This window comes from Anser brachyrhynchus (genome assembly GCF_964034855.1).
Source record: "Anser brachyrhynchus genome assembly, chromosome: 1".
Classification (NCBI taxonomy): domain Eukaryota; kingdom Metazoa; phylum Chordata; class Aves; order Anseriformes; family Anatidae; genus Anser; species Anser brachyrhynchus.
Window position 1 is genome coordinate 30,864,686 of NC_137694.1, and position 18,604 is coordinate 30,883,289.

Here is an 18,604-nt window from a genome sequence, read left to right on the forward strand (position 1 = left end):
CAGCGATAACTCACGATAACAACTTGCATTGCCAGTGAAGGACACGTAAGCTGATCCCAGTGCCTTGGAACTTGGCATAATAGAGCACTTGCTTAACAAAATTCCTATGACAGGGATATCTTCATGAAGTGCCACATGCTGTTTTTCTTAGGTGCCTGTAAGTTGAAATAAATCATTGTTTTTAAAGAGCACAAAAGTCTAAGTGTTTAAGTCTCTTATTTCCAGTATCTCATACAGAATTCTGTTTTGTTTTTGTTTTAATCAAGTATTAAATGTCCTGATTCCCTCAACACTAAAGGAATTTTATAAGATAAAAGTTACCCTATTCACATTAGTCTACACTCACCAAAGTTTTTCATTTCTTTGTTTGACTTCAAGGTTATCATGCAAAGTACTGCTTTAGTGTAAACTTGCTCTGCCAGGTCTTTTTTTTTTCTTTTTGAAATGTTGATAGGTTAAATTTATACCAACAGATTTCATGTGAGAGATCCTCTGTCAGCACCTGTCTAGCTTTATGCGAGATTGGGTATCATTTGTCCTACCACTGACAGGATAAAAGCAGAAAGTCAGTATAAAAGCCCATGCTGTGCGCTTGGCTAACTCAGTAGAATATGGGGAAAGACAGGAGGAAATCAGGTTGCACCAAAGTGGTTTGTACCATTTCAAAAAACTTCCTTGGGTTGCAAAATATTTTTCATATGCACAGAATAAAACGCAAGTAGAAACATAATAACCACAGCAATTGCCAAATGGGAAAAGTAGAAGGAGTGGAGGTCAAAACATCCAAAGGAAAAGAAAAAAAAAAAAAAAGAGGGGGCGGGGGAGGAGGTATTACACAAGGAACAGAGAATGTGTCTCTTGATTTTAATCAAGAATCTGGATGCCTACCTGTGCAATTTGCTCTAGGGATCCTGCTTTGACAGGGGTTTTGGACCTGATGATTTCTCGAGGTCCCTTCCGACCACTACAATTCTGTGATTAACAACATTTTTAACAACAAACCACGAGTTCTGCATTCAGTTCCTAGCAGGAGCATGTTGTATATACGCTTCACCTGCACAGGTAGTTACTTCATTTATTTGTACACAAGTGTTAACATCTGAACTGACCCCAGCGACACAGCCAGCGCTCCCTCCACACTGCCCTGTCCCCAAGACAGGTGGCAGAACCATCAACCCCCAAGCAGGTGGGTTAGCTGCCCAGCAGGCCAAAGACCCGTTATTTTAAAAGACTTCAAATTTACATATTAAAGCAGAATGACTGAATCAAAGCCTTTGTTTGGACTCATTAAGGAATTTGGGTGGAGGATAGAGTATCTTCCCTCTCTGCAGGAACTCTGCATGCTCAGCATTATGATCATGGCATTACAACGGGTTCTTGTTCTTCAGCCAGGTGGAGTCTGGAGAACACTGCCCCAGGACAGGCATTTCAAATTTGCTTTATAATTTAATTGAGTTCTCTAAAGTGCCTATTGTTGCATGACAGAAGAGAAACGTATGTTACCCCTGCCCCGTGGGCATAATATACAACTTTTCATCAAATCACTAACCAAAGCCCTGCATATTCAAAGCTAAAAGTCTTGCCTGTGCCAGGTGTTGAAGCAAAATGGTGTGAAGTCAAGTGGGACCCCTCAGACAAGGCTCACTTCATCTTTCTTATTTCCCATTTAGCACATTCACCTCTGTGCCACTGGGAGATGAGGAACAGATGATAGTGGTATCATCAACAAGCAACCACCTAAAATGTATTTTCTCTCCTCCTCGTGTTTAGATAAAATCCTGGTAACAAGTGGTGCCTAACAAGAGGTTTGTTGTGAAACAGAAATCCACAGCTTCAGGAAACAGCAATACAGTCACATTGCCCAGGTCAGCTGATGGGGACTACTTAATGTTCTGCATCTCTTGACCTAATCCACCCCAAACAGCAGATGTCCTGGACTCTGGAAAAAAAAAAAAAATCCTTCCACACCCCATCTGAGGGTACCATCCTGTAGCTCAATATCCTGCAACACATCCATAACATCCCTGAAGTCACATGAAGACTCATCTCCGTATATTGTCCCCCACACTGTCCACTTTACAACAACATTATAAACATTGCATTGGATGAGATTCCTGTTTTGGAAGATGAGCTGCACCACTAGTGCATGTCCCCTGGGTCTTCCACAATTCCCAGTCTCTCCCTGGAGCCAGCCCAGTATCCCCAGTGGACCTCAGTCTCCATCAATTCAGACCAGCTGCATGCATAACAGGAGACACCACACACTCCCTAGTCAGGCAGTTATATCAGGAGAAAGCAGAGTCCTTTATTCGTGTTTCATCTGGGACCTGAACTGAACACAACTGCGCAACTGAAACACAAACACGCATTTTCAGCCTGACTACTTCCTAGAACAGTTCCAGGGTAGAGGTTGCCATCCCTGTGCAGGGAGGACTGCTGTGATTCGTAAGGAGCTTGGTGAACACTAACACTAGAACAACCACTACAAACATTTCCTTCCCTTACATCCAGCCTGAAACTGTCTCTGCGTGTGGTTCTGGCTTCCAGAAGTAATGCTATCCACAGGTCTTCAGCTGAGGACTTTGGACAATCAAGTCCCAGAAAAGCTCTTAAGAGACACTCTCGATACGAGTTAAGCACAAACAACCATCCCTCAGCATAAAACAGAGATCTTCCATCATCTCCAATATATTTAGACCTAAAAATTTGGTTTTGCACTGTTAAGATGGAAGACCTGCTCAGATTCCAGGAAAGACAGTTCTAATGATAGATGGCCCAATGAGACATTTTGAGTTCTGAAACTTCCACATCCCCCACCTTTGAAGGATTAGACCTGAAAAACCAAGAACTTTCAAACCAACATGGCACCATCCTAACCTGTCCCTCAGAATTCAGTGGAGGACCGTTAGTGTTGGTCATACTGCTCTCATGCAGCTCAGCAGGGTAGACAATTCAGACAGCAGGGAAAGGCCACAATTCAAGGCAGAAGCTTTCTGCTGATACACCTACTACCTCTAGGAAGAAAGAGGACCCTTTTACACAGGCTTTTTTTGTCTGCTTAGTTTGCTGGCATAATCCCTAAATTCCAACTGATTCCCAACAACTCTAGGAAAAACAGACCAGGGAAAATCACATCTATTTCTTTCAATTCCAATTCTTTTTCCCTGTCAATCCCATTGATGTCTTCACAGAAAATGTAGCACTCGAGATGCCCTATAATATACAAGTTCTATACAATGCCCTTTAATCTGGCTTCAATCTACAAACTACTGTGAGGAGAGAAAAAAGATTTTCCACACACAAACAATTTTCACACATTTAATGTAATGGCACCCTAATCATGTTTACAGTACTTTCATCTCCATTAGATACTGTGTTTCGAAAGCATAATGGGAAAAAACAAATGTGAGTAGAACACTAGTCTTTTATAAAGTGTTAGAAACTCAACCATGTGGAGTTACATATGCATAAATGCCTTCTTAAAAACTAATAGTTGTATTTTTCACCCTTACATAACAAAAAAATAACCTTCGCTGGGTCTTTTCACGAGATATGGAAATCAAAGATGATAAGACTCAAGCACTTGAGAAACTCCTGAAGTCAGGGGTGTCATAAGGTTATATCAGGACTTCCGTTAGTGAGCCTGCCGTGAAGCAGACCCTATAAATAGGAAAAGAATGTGCAAGGGCTCCGAATAAGTGAGAGGCACTGCATGTTTTGCAAGCTTGTGCTCTGACAGCCGTGAACTGCAGACTGCTGACTGAGGAAAGCCTGTCTGAATTTCCTCAGCTGAGTCCTCTTAAAATACACCCATCACAGAAAGCCATAGGGATAGCAATACACTACTCTTCTATCCTGACAAGCTCTCCTTTGGATTTTACCTTTGATCAACAACCAAAGCAAGCAAAAAGGTCACTCTGAGAAGCCACAGGAATTATGGGATGTATTTGTTGGCTTTCCTATGACATGTAATTTAAGAGAACTAATATGGAAGCAGATAAAAATAGACTAGGCAAAAGTCTTTTTAAGGTATTATCAGCAAGAAAACTAGTGATCCAATCATTTTATTACCAGCTCGATACTTTGGCTTTCAAGAGACAAGGAAAATAGGTATACTTTTTATTAATAAAGCTTGGAGCATCCTTGAAGAGGGGAGCTAACACAGAAGCAACCAAGGACTCATTAATTTTCACTTAAAAAAAAAACCACCTTTGCTGAAAGAGGAACTCATGTAGACACTTAAGATATTTACATTTTGGCAGTAGCTGTGCTTCCTACAATTTACAAAGTTCATTTTAGGGAACAGACCCAAGTTCATAACCAGAAAAAACTACCTTTGGAGAAGTCAGTAGTTTGCTTCTAGTAGGAACTTTAAGTATTCCTTCTTCAACACTTAAAAACTGCTCATTCTGCTGTTTCCAAATTATTTTTAAGCAATTAAGAAACCGTTCACTAGGCTAAGAAATACATTAATATTTTACCTTTACAGCCTGCTTCTAGAGTTGTTTCCCACCTGCAAATTCCAGCAAATTCTCATCCCTAGAGAACATTACTTAATATTTAAATACAACAGCATTACTGAAAGGATGTAGCTTTTATCAGTGTGAACAATTCTCCCCAAATGCATACAGAAAAGTTCTCTCAAAAAAAAATAAATTGATATTTGTGAGAAAATAATTCATAACTGTAAGTTAGTAATTTGTTCACTTGGATGCCCACATGGTACGAATCAGACAATTTGATTCATGCTTAGGACTGATGGAGTCTGTTAAAACAGCTGCAGAAATCTACATGAATTACAACTTTCAGTTCAGTCATATTACTTATACAGAAGAAACTAATATCTACTTACACAGAAAGAGGGTGGAAGTAACAGACATACACGCTCACCCCAGCACTTTTCCTACTACAAGAATATTGCACATTCCGATAATGTTGCACAAATTACTGGCTTTTTATAAAGACCATATATGAGGTATTAGTCCATTAATAAATAAAGAAAAAATGGAAATGGAAAAGCACTTAATACAATGCAATAATCCAAGTAATTAGTGAATGAGAACTGAATAAGCAGTAACACGCACCCTTACGGGAAAGGTTAAAGTTACTTAGTAAACAGTCAGCTTTCAGTATCAGTTCAAGAAACATATGGTTAGATCTCTTTAAAGATTTTAAGAATTCAAAACCTATTTGCAATATTGCTGTTCAAAATGCTCATTTTGCTCATGCAATCAATTTGAAAGGTAAATTCTTCACTCACACGTTTAAAAAGATAGCAATGTGTGTATGATAGCCATCTTACTAAGGGGAATCAATTTAATATACTGGACTTATACTACCAGTTAAGAAATAAAACAGAACTTTTGGGTTGGCATCAGTTATATTACGAGGTTTGTTATGTTTTGAATAGTTTACACTGGTTATGGATTTCCACGGCACTGAAACTGTTACCCATTAGTACTGCTTTTATTATCAGATTCCAGCACCACAAGGCATTAGGTGAAAACGTGGATTGTAATTTTCAGTTTTACTCTTTCTTTATGCCAAGAGTTTACCTTTCAAATCACAAAGCCAAAAGCTCCCTGCTGACAAGTAGTAAATTTAAACAATCTACCTTTTTTATTATTATTATTTAGGCCCTTCCAGGAACACTAGGAATCTGTAGGTAAGCTTATCTTTTTTAAGTTTGCCAAAGCACAGAGGAGTATTAAAGTTCAAAAAACTGAGATATGGAAACTACATTGCACACATGACAATATAATCAGCATAAAGCAAGCGTGTACTCAATATGTTCTTCCAAAACTTTTTAAGGGATATTTTTGTTTTGGAGGGGAGAGGGGAGAGACACACTAACCTCGTGCAGACAGAACTGTATACATGAACAGCCCTTAAGAAAGTCAAGGGTTATTCACATCCTAAAAATACTTTCAGGCCAATGAAAAGTTACTTGGAAACAGAAGTCATTCCTGCATCACTCTTCTAGGTGAAACACATTTTTAAGTTGGAAAATAACAAGTGTTTTATTTTTAATAGATTTGCAGTGCTGGACAGTAACAAATAAAGACCCAGGTAAGTTATACTTCTGCTGCTATTTTGTGCAAGTTGTCTAATTTGTGCAGTAAGTCCACATCAAGTAAAAACTGCTAGTGAAAACTCAAAGTCATGATAAAAAAAGCAGCACTTCAGAATAAAGTATCTCCTCTGCTGAAATCCATGCACCAGTAACTCAAACATTCTTAAATTGGCATAGGAGAATTATATTACATATCTAAAATTAAAAAGTTAAAGTTCAAATTTACGGAAAGTGTTTACTAAACTGAAATACACAAGTTCTTTTGTCACATGGGATTATTTCTCTCCCATTTTAAGTAGTTACTGAGGCATTTAGCTCCCAATTGCATGTTATTTCTATTCTGAGGATTAGTTTCATCTATAATTTCTTTATAGCAGTTGTGTTAAGTGTTGTTTAGAACACAAAGATTTTTTTTCCATATTAGCACAAAACCAAGGAAAATTATGAAGATGTTGAAAGAAGAGGAACGGAAACATTATTGTCCAGAACAGTCCGTGTATGTAGTGACCATGTTTCCTCGTCTCTGAGTGACAGTCCTACAGTGCTTGCTGGATCCATGAAACCTGCTATCAGTTCGCACTGCATGTCGGTGTGCGTTTTCAAAGTCACTAAAAGAAAACATTTTTTCCATATTTTCAAACACATCATCAAACAGTCCACCTCCAAAGGAGAACTCTTGGAAAGAACGTCTTTGCCGATTGTGAGCTTCCCGATGACTTCGGAAGTGATTTTCAAAGTGCTTTTTTGACCGTGAGTTTTGACTGAAGAGGTCAAAGTCTTTGAACAGATCATCAAAGTTGAAGTTAAATGACTGATGGAATGGGCTTCCATTATTTCCTTGTCCTCCATGACGGCCAAATTGATCGTATTCTCTTCGTTTATTCTCATCTGATAATGTTTCATATGCTATTTCAGTTTAAAAAGAAAAAAGCAGAAAAACTTCAGTTGCATGCCCATTATAAAAAGACAAACACATACACAGAACAACTGCACAGTAAGCTCTAGCCACGCTGCAGTTACAGCTAAGTGGCAAGCTAAACAGCATGGAGATAAAATAAAGGAAATTAATTACCATATATATTACCATAATTACCATATAATACCACATACCAAATTTTCAACTCTGCAGAAGTTTAACAATAAACCTAGATTTTGTGATTGGGGAAAACTGAAGTGGAATTAGGTTTCCATCTGATCTTGGTCCAAAACTACATCTACTGGTGCTCCAAGGCAGCAGTTGACAGATAACATACATACTGTTACTAGAACGGGTATTTTAAACTCCTCCATTTTCTTACCTGGCATTGGCTTCCCAACTGTTCTAAATAACTCAACATTTCTTTAGAACTCCCCGCTTCCTCCTTTAGTAGGTGCTAACAGCTGCAGTATCTAAAGAGATACACTACATTAATCACTACCTTTCTTTCAAAAGAACAGTTCTGTAGACATGAAGATAAAACCCAGAAGTCTTGTTAGCTTTGTCAGACAAAATGGACACCTATGTTATAATAGTCTATGGGAAGCAGAAATGGAAACACTTTATTCTTCAGCAAGCCTTTTCATGTTCTTGATCATTCATTTCTGTTAATATATTTTAATCCCAATACACTTATGAATGGTGTATTCCTAGGATCACAGGATAGTTTGGGCTGAAAGTGCCCTCAGGTTTCTAGTCTAATGTTTTGCTCAAAGCAAGGTCAGCTATGAGATCAGACTAGTTACTCAGGGCTTTATCCTCTCATTCCTGAAAACTCCCCAAGGATGGAACGTGCCCAGCCTCTCCAGTCAACCCGTTCAAACGCTTGCCTGTCCTCACGGTGAAGAAAGTTTCAAAGTTTTTCTTTACAGCCACATTGCATCTCTTGTAACTGCTGTCTCTCGTATTCCTACCAAGAACCACTGAAGAGCCCTGCTGCAGGTTGTTTTTAATAAAAACACACAAAAACTCCCCCTAAGTACTGTAAGGTTTCCATTAGGTCCCCCGAAGCCCTAGTAACCCTGAGCTGGATCTTACTAGACAGACCAGAATACAAGAACAGTATTTAAAATACTCTTCTAGTGCCAAAGTTGTCCTCCTGCCAAGAATTTTTTGTGAGAAGAGGCACGAGCCTAAAGTCTAATAGGCAGGAATGCATAAACTGTGCAAAAGGCCTGCCTATGCGCAAGAAAATGGAAACCAGTCAGAAATTGATACAGGGCATTTGCCACCACAGAAGTAGAACAAAAAAAAATCATCTCTTATTCAGTAAAAACAGTACGCTTAAGTAACTGCATTTGTTCACAGATATAAGCCACGTATCCAGTTATTAAGACTGAGGTTAGCGTATATTACCTTCAGCAATTTCTCTAAATTTTGCTTCGGCACCAGGACTCTTATTTTTGTCTGGGTGGTATTTCATAGCCAGTTTGTGAAACGCCTTCTTGATTTGGCGGTCAGATGCATTTTTTGGAACTCCTAAGATATCGTAATAGCTCTCCGTAGCCAGTATTAACTCAGTTATCATTAAAATGCAGAGGGCAAACGTGAAGACAGATTGTGTAGTTGCCATTTCTCTGGTTCCTAGAAAGAAAGAGAAATATACTTGAACAGGTTATTTCAGGTTCCACAGCAGCTTAAAAAGGCACAACCATAAACTGAAAGAGGAAGACGTGTATTTTTTAGGAGTCACTCTGTGACTGACACATCAGCAGGTTCTTTCACCTGTGTTGTTAGTTAACAAACCCCACCTCCCTAGGTTCATAATCACAGAAAACGTGAATGGAAATGCTGCAAATTCACATTTCACATCCATCTCAAGTGCTCTTTGGTGTTCACCTTTGGTCTACAGCTATCCTTACCCACACATTTCCCCCCAGTCCTGTTTCCAGCTGTTGAATTAAACATACAGTACCTTTCACTGCACCAAACAGTTCATGCTGGCATACCTAGACTAACTTTTAACTAAGCCCTAAGTTCTAGGATCATAAACACAGCAGCTCTAAATTAGAGCACAGGTTTCAAAACCTACTAAATATGCTGGTAGAGTAACTCATTGATTAGCTTGTGCAATAATAAGAACCTGAAAACACAACAGACCTGAAAATCAACTTTGGGCTGTTAGATGCTCACAGTCGGCTTCAGAAGGTCATCTAACTGACCTAAGGTGAGCATGATACAAGGAAACACTCATCTAGAGTACAGAGGTCAGTCAAGTAGAACACTATTTTATAACAGGCTGGGCTTAATTTACTTTCATTTTAGACTGTATTCTAAATATAAACACCTACCATACCTCTGATATCAGAGAATTTATCTAATAAATGCCACTGCATATAAAGATTTACACATGCGATTCTCAATGTCTGAATGGAGCTCGAAAAAAACCTTCTATACAAACAGCTTCAACTATAACTAAAAGTTTAACCATTTTTTAACAAATTTATTTGTCAAAAATTTATATTTAAAAACAAATTGAAACTAAAACTCAGGGAAAAAGCAGTGGCATAGATAAGAAACAGAAAAAATCAGCTCCATGTAGCCATATCATCTTACATGATTTTTTATAAATGACAAGAGTGGGCTCTTCCTACCAGAAGACAAGCTTAAATGATATTTGGAGGACTTATGTATATAAAGAGGTACATAAAACATACAGTACAGAACCGTGAACATTCAAAGACAGAGTGCTGGTTGTCCCCTAACCAGTATGATGTATGGCAATGCCTTGAACATGCCAGAAATAGCATGCTCCCTGCCCCCCCCAGCCCCCATCATATTGCACTGATATGACAGCATCACAATCACAACTCAAGGAGAAGAATTCTATAGCTAAGAGTAACATCATTTTCCTGAAAGCTGAATAAGCTAACATTATTCTAGCTTTAATGGTACTCTGACTATACTTTTAGACTGTACGTGGCCTAAACATTTGTCATTCAAAGGTTTTGAACTCTGTGTATCAGGCACATGAGACAACTCAGCCTTTAATAGGAAGTCCACACCCTCTAAAGAAAATTAACACCTAAGCATCAAAACTGGCAAAAACACCATTTCCAATAGGTAAGGCAGGGGGCTAAAACGAATGTTGTGAGGTCAGAGCAAAAAGCTCATGTACGATTAACATTCCCATGCCCTCTAAAGCATTTATTTGGCAAGCAGCCCGCATGATATCAAGTGGTAAGGAGTAGCAGTTAAAACAAACTGTATTTTGAGCACTGTATCTGGATACCAAATGGACGGTTCTTTTCCATATTCCCCTTGCATGACTCCGAACATATTTTTAGTACAAGAAGCTTTCCAAGCCTTTTCCACATATTTTCTCCCACCAGTTCACTAACCTGAAACTTTGCCACCTGGATGCCAAGACACACGTATATCCCTCCACACTTTATGCACCTTCTTTCTGTTTCTGCTTTGCAGATACAGACTCATGCCTTCCTGTCATGCCAAATATTACATAAGCATGATGTAGGTGTGAGGAAATGAAATAAAAACCAATCTGTTCCACTTTCCGAAGGCTCAACTCCATGCTTCTACAAGTAAACACCAAAAGATGCTAAAAAGAGTTGTTTAACTCCTTCATTAAGGGCCAAACCCTCCATTATAACTTCCACATTTATCAGAGCCTGAGAACATCAAGTCACTCAAGTTTTCTGCTCTGCTTACACCCCTCAACTTCTATGACTTTTGATAATGAATTATACCTAGGTTTTCTTTTCCCTATAGTTTTACACTGAGATTTCGGTAATGCAGTTCCATGCTCTACTGCCCCTAGTTTTACTTGGATTTCTAGTCTTTTTAAATTTGTACTGAAAATTAACTGAATTTTAAATTAAATAATAATAATAATAATAAAAGGACACATTTCTTTGCATTTAAAAAATTCCCCAAAACCTCTATCAAACCTGTTAAGTTTTACAGAAAAAAGACCTCAGGACACTGGCAGACTTAACGCTGTCCTTGAAGAACTCCGTGAAACTCGAACATAATAATAAAACTCAAATGAAAAGCAAATATAAAGGAAACCCAAAGCTAAGCAGCATTTTAACCTGATAACAGGTCTTAAGTTTACACGACGTATTTTGAATTATTGATTTTTTTCGCCAGAAGACGTGTTTGATATGGTGTCAGCATCTTACTACTGGCATCTTAGTTAACAATAAAGGCCAGGCCTGACCTCCTCCCCCTCCCCAAATATCTTTGCTATCGCTTTCGCTACAAAACCTCTCTTCCATGCTTACTCTGCGTATGCCTCCCCTCCCTCACCTCCCCATTAAGTAAGTTTCACTTCGCAGGCTTTGCAGTGTAATTACCTAGAATTTAGACTTGTTTGGGGATTGGTAAGCTCTGTATGCTTCTTGATATCAAGCTTCAGCAACAGAACAGCCCCTATAACTCTTACGAAGAGCACTGAAGAACCCCGTTTTAGCTGGGCACATCCAGCATCGGTCAGAGATTTATATCAAGAAGTAATTACCCCCAGGCTGCCGGCCGAGCAGCCCCCACCCCAACCACCACCCAGCCGGGCACCACCACCGACGCTGCCACCGGCAGGTGCCCGACCCTCGCCCCTTCACGCCGCGGGCCTCCCTCCTGCTCATGCCCCGGCCGCTGCTGCTGCGGGCCTGGCGGCGGGCGAGTGCCCGGGACAGGAGCCGAGCGGCCCCGCCATGCTCCCCGCTCCCCGTCAGGGGGTCCCGCTCCCCTCTGCCCCCACCTCACCTCAGCGCCGCCGTCCCCGCGCGCCGCTCCCGCCCAACGGCCGCCAGCGCGCGCGCAGCCCCTTCCCTTCCCCTCCCCTCCGCACCCCGCCCTCCCGCCGCTGCTACACGAAGCGCTGCGCCATTGGCCCCTCCGCCCCCACGTGACGCCGCGGCGGCGCTCCCCCTCCCTTCCCCTCCCCTCCCCTCCCCTCCCCGTTGTCCCCGTGACTGCCGCCCCCCCCCCCCCCAGCCCCCGCTGCCCATGGTTCCGGCGGCGGTCCGGGCCGCGCCGCCATGCCGCGGTACTGCGCCGCCGCCTGCTGCAAGAACCGCGGCGGGCAGAGCGCCAGGGACCGCCGCAAGCTCAGCTTCTACCCGTGAGTGGGCGGCCTGGGGGGCCTGGGGGGACGGGGCTGGGGCTGGGGCTGGAAGGGTGTGGGGAGAGGGAAGGGAAGGGAAGGGAAGGGAAGGGAAGGGAAGGGAAGGGAAGGGAAGGGAAGGGAAGGGAAGGGAAGGGAAGGGAAGGGAAGGGAAGGGCAGTGCTGCTGTGGGGGCTCAGAGCCGAGCTGCTCGGCCCTGTGAGGAGCGCGGCGCCGATATCGGCGGGTTGCTGTCGAGTTAAGGCGCAGTAAGTGCGGGTGCGTTGAGACAATCGTCTAACGTTGAGGAGAAAATCGAGGGGTCGGCTCCGCAGGCAGCCCGAGACTTCGTTTTGGTGAGACCTGAGCTGAGCCGTGAGTTTGTTTCACTGCGCGGTCAGTGTTGTTCGACAGTCGTTGTTGTTCCAACATCCGGAAAGCTCACAGGAAGACACCTTCAAAAGGGCTTTAGTTTAGATCAAATTAAACTACTTCACCTACAACATATGCCATGCATGATTCAGCCGAAATATGTTATCATCATAAAACAATCATGAAAACGAGTGGAAATACATTTTCTAGAGTGATATGGATAATCTGTGTGCCACACGGATGATCAAAGCAAGTTGGAGTGCTGGTACATATTCATATTCAAGTGTACGGCATCAATGTAAATATGACACGGTGCTTAGGGACATGGTTTAGTGGGTGACATTGGTAGTAGGGCGATGGTTGGACCAGATGATCTTGGAGGTCTTTTCCAACCCTTATGATTCTATGATTTCAAAATCCCTGCCATTTTATCTAGCCATTGAACTGTTTTGTGTTAAAACTATCACAGTCTGGCAGAAGAGGTGCTGAGACTTGTTTATACCAGAGAACAGATGCTGAATATGATTTAGGGGGTATTTGAGAGCAGGAGCAGGTTACTCTGTAGCCAAAATAATACATTTCGCAACCAGACTTTGTCTCTCACTGCAGATTTTTTTTTGCTTCCCAGTCTGAAGCTGGCTGGTGGTGGGGAAGGCAGTGAGTGCTGTCTTGCAAGGGTAATGACAGTGGAAGCAAACGCTCTCAAGACCTTCTTGGAGAGGGTGTGTTTGGTGGTGTGATCTCCTACTGAAAGAACCTTGTCCTCTTGCTGAGAACCTTGTCCTCTTACTGAGAACCTTCTTTGGACCTAGGTAGTAACATCCCAGGCTGAGCTCTGTAACATGCTGTATAACATGTGTAATGCTGCTATTGGGTGTACACAGTCTAAGCAGGCAGCAATTGAAAAGGCTGAACCCCTGACCTGTCCTTGAGAGGTTATCTTCCTTTTACTAGCATTATTCTTTGCATTCCTGCAAAGAGCTAGGTGGATCAACAGTTTGCACCGTTTCCTTGGTAACTTGAAAACTTAAATGGCAGCAAATTCAAAAGGTGGGATAAAGGTTGAAAAAGTGCAGCTACTTGCAGTTTTAGGACACTGTGGGCCTGCAGAGGAGAGTCATTGCCACGTATGGCAGCTGAGAAGAAACCTGTAGTTTCAGGGGTGGGATCTAGGGTTTGCCAAGAAGTAACCAGCCTTTCATGGAATTTGGGTGACACACAGCCCCTCGGCACACCAGGCTGTCTCCACAGCTTCTGTTCTGTGGGAATACCTCACTGCTGAGCCATTTTTTTGTGCATTGAAATTCAGTTAATGTTATTCTGGTCTATTAACGTACAGTAATAAACATCATAGAAAGAACTGGTTGTTAATTAAAAGGAAAAATTCAGCTATTTAGGGAGAGAGACAAAACTGGTTTGTAGCAAGGCTATAGGCACTTGTCACATCTGGATGGTTGTTGTCCCTCTTACTGCCAACATCTAATAAATACTCTTTACGTCCTATGCTTATGATCAGATCAGGTTTGATGACCAAATGAATCTGTCTCTTACTCAAAAATGTAGGGTTTTTTTAAAGTTATTGTTGTTCATGATTCTAAGGAATATTAGAGTATTGCTTTCTTAACAGGAGTCATTTCTCAGTGTTCAGAAATCAAGTTACATTCTATGTATCATATGTGGTTATAGGCTAGAGTAGAAAGAAACTTAGCACTCCCAGAGAAATCTATAAGCTCATTTCAAGTACTTTGATGTCCGTCTAGTAAGAGCTGAGAGTTCAGGGTGGTCTCCATGTTTGTGTTGCCATTACCTTAACTGCATTACTGGACATGCACCATAAAGAGCCTTTAATTTCCCTTTAATTTTTGTGTATCGTGATTCATTGGGTAGATTACATGCGTTTGCTCACTTTCTTTTAACTTAGCTCACTTTCCCATGTAATATGACTGTTTGTATATACTTTCAAAATCAATTTCATGTATTTTGCAAGTAGGTTAGAGGGTTGAAAAGTTAGTTCTGGGTTACGTGACATCGTTGGGATACTCAACACTGTAAGACAGCTTAATTTCTGAAACAAAAAGTAAATGCACACCAACACAAAACATTTTTACTTTTTGAACAAAATTTAGATCCTGCACTGGAAATACTATTCACATTTATAAGTTATCAGACAATCCTGAATATGGTGTATGCTAAGCGACACTTAGTCAAAGAAAAATAATAACAAAAGGGTTGGATACTAATTTTGTCTAGTAAGGCAACAAAAAAAATACTATTTCTAAAACGAGGGTCAGATCTAACATTTTTTTAATTAAGTATTTCCTCTGACTTCAGGAGAATTACTTTTTGAGCAAGTATTGCAGAATCAAGATTTTTTAAATGCCTTGGCCTAGGGTTCTGAAGCCCTTCACCAGCAGAAATCAATAGAAATTCTGCTGCTGAACTCTGGAGCAAATATCCAAATAGGAACCATTTCGATGATTGTTAGATTAACATGTAATTGACATCCTGATTAGCTTTTCATATTTAGGGAAAAAAAAAAAGAAAGAAATTAAAATCATTACTTTCTTTTTATTCCTTTCAAGAGAATCAAGGAAGGACAGCCTGGTAAGGAACAACAGAAAGTTCTTTGTTTAAAAAGAAAACAGAAAGAAAGAAAAAAATAACAATTCTTTGCTTTTCTGTTTCTTTTTATTTTTTTTCCCAACTGTTTTAAAAAAGATTTCCACTCCATGATAAAGAGAGACTTGAGAAATGGTTGCGGAATATGAAGCGAGATGCATGGACTCCAAGTAAACACCAGCTTCTATGCAGTGATCATTTTACCCCCGATTCCCTTGATGTGCGATGGGGTATTCGATACTTGAAACATACAGCTGTACCAACAATTTTCTCTTCCCCAGATGATGAGGTAATGTGTTCCTATCTTTTTATTATAATAGAAAACTAACCAACTATTTATGTAATAAAGATGTGCTGTGTATAATATAGCTTATTTTAAAAATACCCATCCGTCAAAATGTTTTGCCAACAGAACTGACATAAAACTAGTACGTGATTCCGTAGTGTAAAGGAAAAACAACTACCCATACTTTGAGTGGAGGTTCAGTATTATTTTTTAATTGGAAGTTCCAAAAGCATGTTCTTTAGAAAATTCCCCATAGAAAAATTCTTTTACTGTGTGATTACTATTATTAGTCTGTTTTTTTTTTTTGTTGTCGTTGTGGTTTTTTTTTTTAAGGTCTTCTCTTAACTAACTGTACATAAATACTGACTTCAAAATGTTTTTGTTTCAAACTCAGCATTTCTCTTTCCTGGCCCTAGCCTCAAACACCTAAGAGCTCAGGAGTGTAGGCTGTTAAAGTTTTGCCACAAAGGCTATTCCGTCTTGTCTTTCACAGAGTTATGGAATTGGTGTATTGGGTTTACGTGGAAGGGCTTGGTAGCAGGGTGGTGCTGCAGGGGTGGCCTCTGTGAGCAGAGCCCAGCAGCTGCCCCACGTCAGATCAGAGCCAGCTCCAGACGGCTCCAAAAAGGACCCGCCACTGGCCGGAGCTGAGCCAGTGAGCAACACTAGTTGGGCCTCTGGGAGAGCAGATTTAAGAAAGGGGGAAAAAATAAATTAAAAATAAAATGCTGTGCAACAGCATCTGGGAGAGAAGAGTGAGAACATGTAAGAGAAGCAGCCCTGCAGCCCCCAAGGTCAGTGCAGAAGGAGGGCAGGAGGTGCTCCAGGCACGCAGCAGCAGTTCCCCTGCGGCCCGTGGAGAGGCCCCTGGTGGAGCAGGCTGTCCCCCTGCAGCCCATGGGTCCCACACGGAGCAGATCTCCACGCTGCAGCCCGTGGAGGAGCCCCCGGTGGAGCAGGTGGATGTGGCCTGGAGGAGGCTGCGGCCCATGGAGAGCCCCCGCAGGAGCAGGCCCCGGGCCGGAGCTGCAGCCCGTGGAGAGGAGCCCACGCAGGAGCAGGGGGTCTGGGGGGAGCTGCCGCCCGTGGGGGACCCGTGCTGGAGCAGTTTGCCCCTGGGGGATGGACCCCGTGGTATGGAGCCATGTGGGAGCAGTTCTTGAAGAGCTACTGCCCGTGGGAATCTCAGGTTGCTGAAATTAATTCATAAGTGAATTGATTCATTCTTTCAAAATCCCTAGGATTGCTGAGATGTTAAGTATCACATTTGAAATGATAGAATTCGTTTGGTTTTCTTTAATTTTATCTTTGCATACATTTTTCAGTCACTTAAGACTGAAGTTTGGTGGGTTTTTCTGTTTGTTTTTGTTGTCCAGGAAAAAGACTCTTCTCAGAACAGCCCACAAGAGATAAAGAGAGCAGACCTGGAAGAAACAACTAAAAATGTAGAGTCCGAGAAAGTACCTGTATCACTTGAACTTTGTAGACCAAAGAAAAGTCCTGCAAAGGCAGAAAATCTAGATGAAAAAGCAGAAGTAGTTTGCTCAACTGCATTGAGTAAACCTTTACAAAAGCAAAAACTACAACTTCAAAACAGAGAAGACTTTCAAGCAGACAGTGTTATTCTCGATAATTCATCTCAGCAGCATATACATCAACCTGAGCCTGTTTTATTGGCAACAGCAGTCCAGAACATGGAAACTGCCAATGTTCATACTTCTGTAGAGGATTCAGTAAGTTGCACAGCTACAGTCTTGCAATTTTCAGACCCTGATTACTTGAATTCGTCTCTGAAATTGAACAGCGCTTTAGGTTCAATAACTGACTATGCACTTGAAAACCCAAACTCTCATGTTTTAGGCTGTGCTGTTGAAGTACAGCCTACAAGTGAAAACACAGTTTTAGTCAGTACAGTCACACAAACTATTGAACAATTCAGTGGAGGTGAAGAATCTGTCATTGCCATCATCCTACCAGCTGAGAGTCCAAAAGAGTCTGAAATAATAGATAGTTCTTTCCTACCTATTAAGCAAGAATTTCTCGACACGGAAGAAGCAGAAACAGATAAATCTGTGTATATGAATGCATATAGTGGAAGTGAAGTGTTACAAACTGAGCATTCATACTGCAAACAAGACATAGACAGAGAGCACCTCTGGCAAAAAATTTCAAAGCTCCACTCTAAGATAACTCTACTTGAAATGCAGGAGATAAAGACTTTGGGGAGACTCAGGTCCTTGGAAGCTCTTATTGGACAATTGAAGCAAGAAAACCTTCTTTCTGAGGAAAAGCTCAAGATGGTAGAAAACTGCTTCACAACACTGGAAGTGACTATGATACAGTAAAGGCTTTCAGTTATTGTTCTACAGTATCTTTACAGCTTCTTGACTGTCCTTTTGAACAAAATAAGTTTTGATTCAATCATGGTATTTTAGATATCTAATGCAAATTGTGTGAATAGCAAATACCCTAAATGTTACATCAACTCTTATCAATGCTAGACGGTAGACCATTGCCCATAAAATATGACTTGCAAGTGAGCTTTAAAAGAAAAGCTAAACCTGTTAGTCTTGTTAAAGTATGTAAAGCGAATCAATAAAAGTAAGTGTAACTCTTCCAGGTGCAGGTTTCCCTGAAACATGCAAATCTTGCATTTGGGGCAGCAGTAGAACGGACAGTGTAACTGGGTAGAATGGAAAATTATAAAACAGCTGTCTAAAAGGAAAAGAAAGTCTCCTGGTTCTCTTTCAAACCAGTAAGGAGGTATGTAATACACATTGTCCAGTGAGGCCACAATTACTCTTTGGTCTTCTGTTCATCTAGCATTAATTCTGATAGCTTTTTGTACATTTTGACCTTATTAAATTTGACCTTATTAAATTTTTCTGCAATAAAAGGTGTGTCTGTTCATTTAGTTTTCCTGTTTTTTTTTCCGAGAATATTGCTGCAATGAACAAGTCCCTCTCCTCTTTTTGTGCTGATGGAATATTCCACTCAAATGAAAAGAGACAAATAGTGATTTTTTGTGGTTAGTAAAAAGGAAAATTGTAAATATTCAGTGAGTACTATCTGCTCAGCTTTGATCATGATGCAATCTATATCTGCATAAATTCATGTACACTTAATAGTACACTGAAGAAAGTAATGCTTTATGGAGCAAAGCGACAGAATCTGTCACACTATTTTTCTATAGCTAATTCTTCAAGAAGTGGG

At 41.0% G+C, this 18,604-nt stretch overlaps 2 protein-coding genes across 5 annotated transcripts; one reads left to right on the forward strand and one right to left on the reverse strand.

The window, feature by feature from the left end:
- Window positions 1-3,304: 3,304 nt before the first annotated feature.
- Window positions 3,305-11,870, reverse strand: DNAJB9 (DnaJ heat shock protein family (Hsp40) member B9). Of its 2 annotated transcripts, none has more exons than XM_080557189.1 (3): window positions 11,775-11,870; window positions 8,406-8,633; window positions 3,305-6,979 (listed from the first exon to the last, which is right to left on the reverse strand). In XM_080557189.1, the coding sequence occupies exons 2-3, from the start codon at window positions 8,620-8,622 to the stop codon at window positions 6,549-6,551; spliced, it is 648 nt and encodes a 215-aa protein (XP_080413315.1). In that variant the 5' UTR covers window positions 8,623-8,633; window positions 11,775-11,870; the 3' UTR covers window positions 3,305-6,548. The 2 variants fall into 2 exon arrangements, with proteins under 2 accessions (XP_080413315.1, XP_080413316.1); XM_080557190.1 differs by lacking the exon at window positions 11,775-11,870 and adding an exon at window positions 11,366-11,570.
- Window positions 11,871-11,926: 56 nt separating this feature from the next.
- Window positions 11,927-18,301, forward strand: THAP5 (THAP domain containing 5). 3 transcript variants are annotated; one of them, XM_080557154.1, is made up of 3 exons: window positions 11,927-12,132; window positions 15,205-15,394; window positions 16,768-18,301. In XM_080557154.1, exons 1-3 carry the CDS (start codon window positions 12,050-12,052, stop codon window positions 17,734-17,736), a joined length of 1,242 nt encoding a protein of 413 aa, XP_080413280.1. In that variant the 5' UTR covers window positions 11,927-12,049; the 3' UTR covers window positions 17,737-18,301. The 3 variants fall into 3 exon arrangements, with proteins under 3 accessions (XP_080413280.1, XP_080413282.1, XP_080413281.1); XM_080557156.1 differs by lacking the exon at window positions 11,927-12,132 and adding an exon at window positions 12,264-12,489; XM_080557155.1 differs by lacking the exon at window positions 11,927-12,132 and adding an exon at window positions 12,285-12,470.
- Window positions 18,302-18,604: the final 303 nt, after the last annotated feature.

What these genes read in the sequence shown, in the direction of transcription:
- THAP5 (XM_080557154.1), top strand. Translation starts at nt 12,050, where the DNA reads ATGCCGCGGTACTGCGCCGCCGCCTGCTGCAAGAACCGCGGCGGGCAG. An exon ending in CGCAAGCTCAGCTTCTACCC is followed by an intron (nt 12,133 to 15,204) that starts GTGAGTGGGCGG and finishes GTTTTAAAAAAG; the next exon opens with ATTTCCACTCCATGATAAAG. An exon ending in TCTCTTCCCCAGATGATGAG is followed by an intron (nt 15,395 to 16,767) that starts GTAATGTGTTCC and finishes TTTGTTGTCCAG; the next exon opens with GAAAAAGACTCTTCTCAGAA.
- DNAJB9 (XM_080557189.1), bottom strand. Translation starts at nt 8,622, where the DNA reads ATGGCAACTACACAATCTGTCTTCACGTTTGCCCTCTGCATTTTAATG. An exon ending in ATTTAGAGAAATTGCTGAAG is followed by an intron (nt 6,980 to 8,405) that starts GTAATATACGCT and finishes AAACTGAAATAG; the next exon opens with CATATGAAACATTATCAGAT.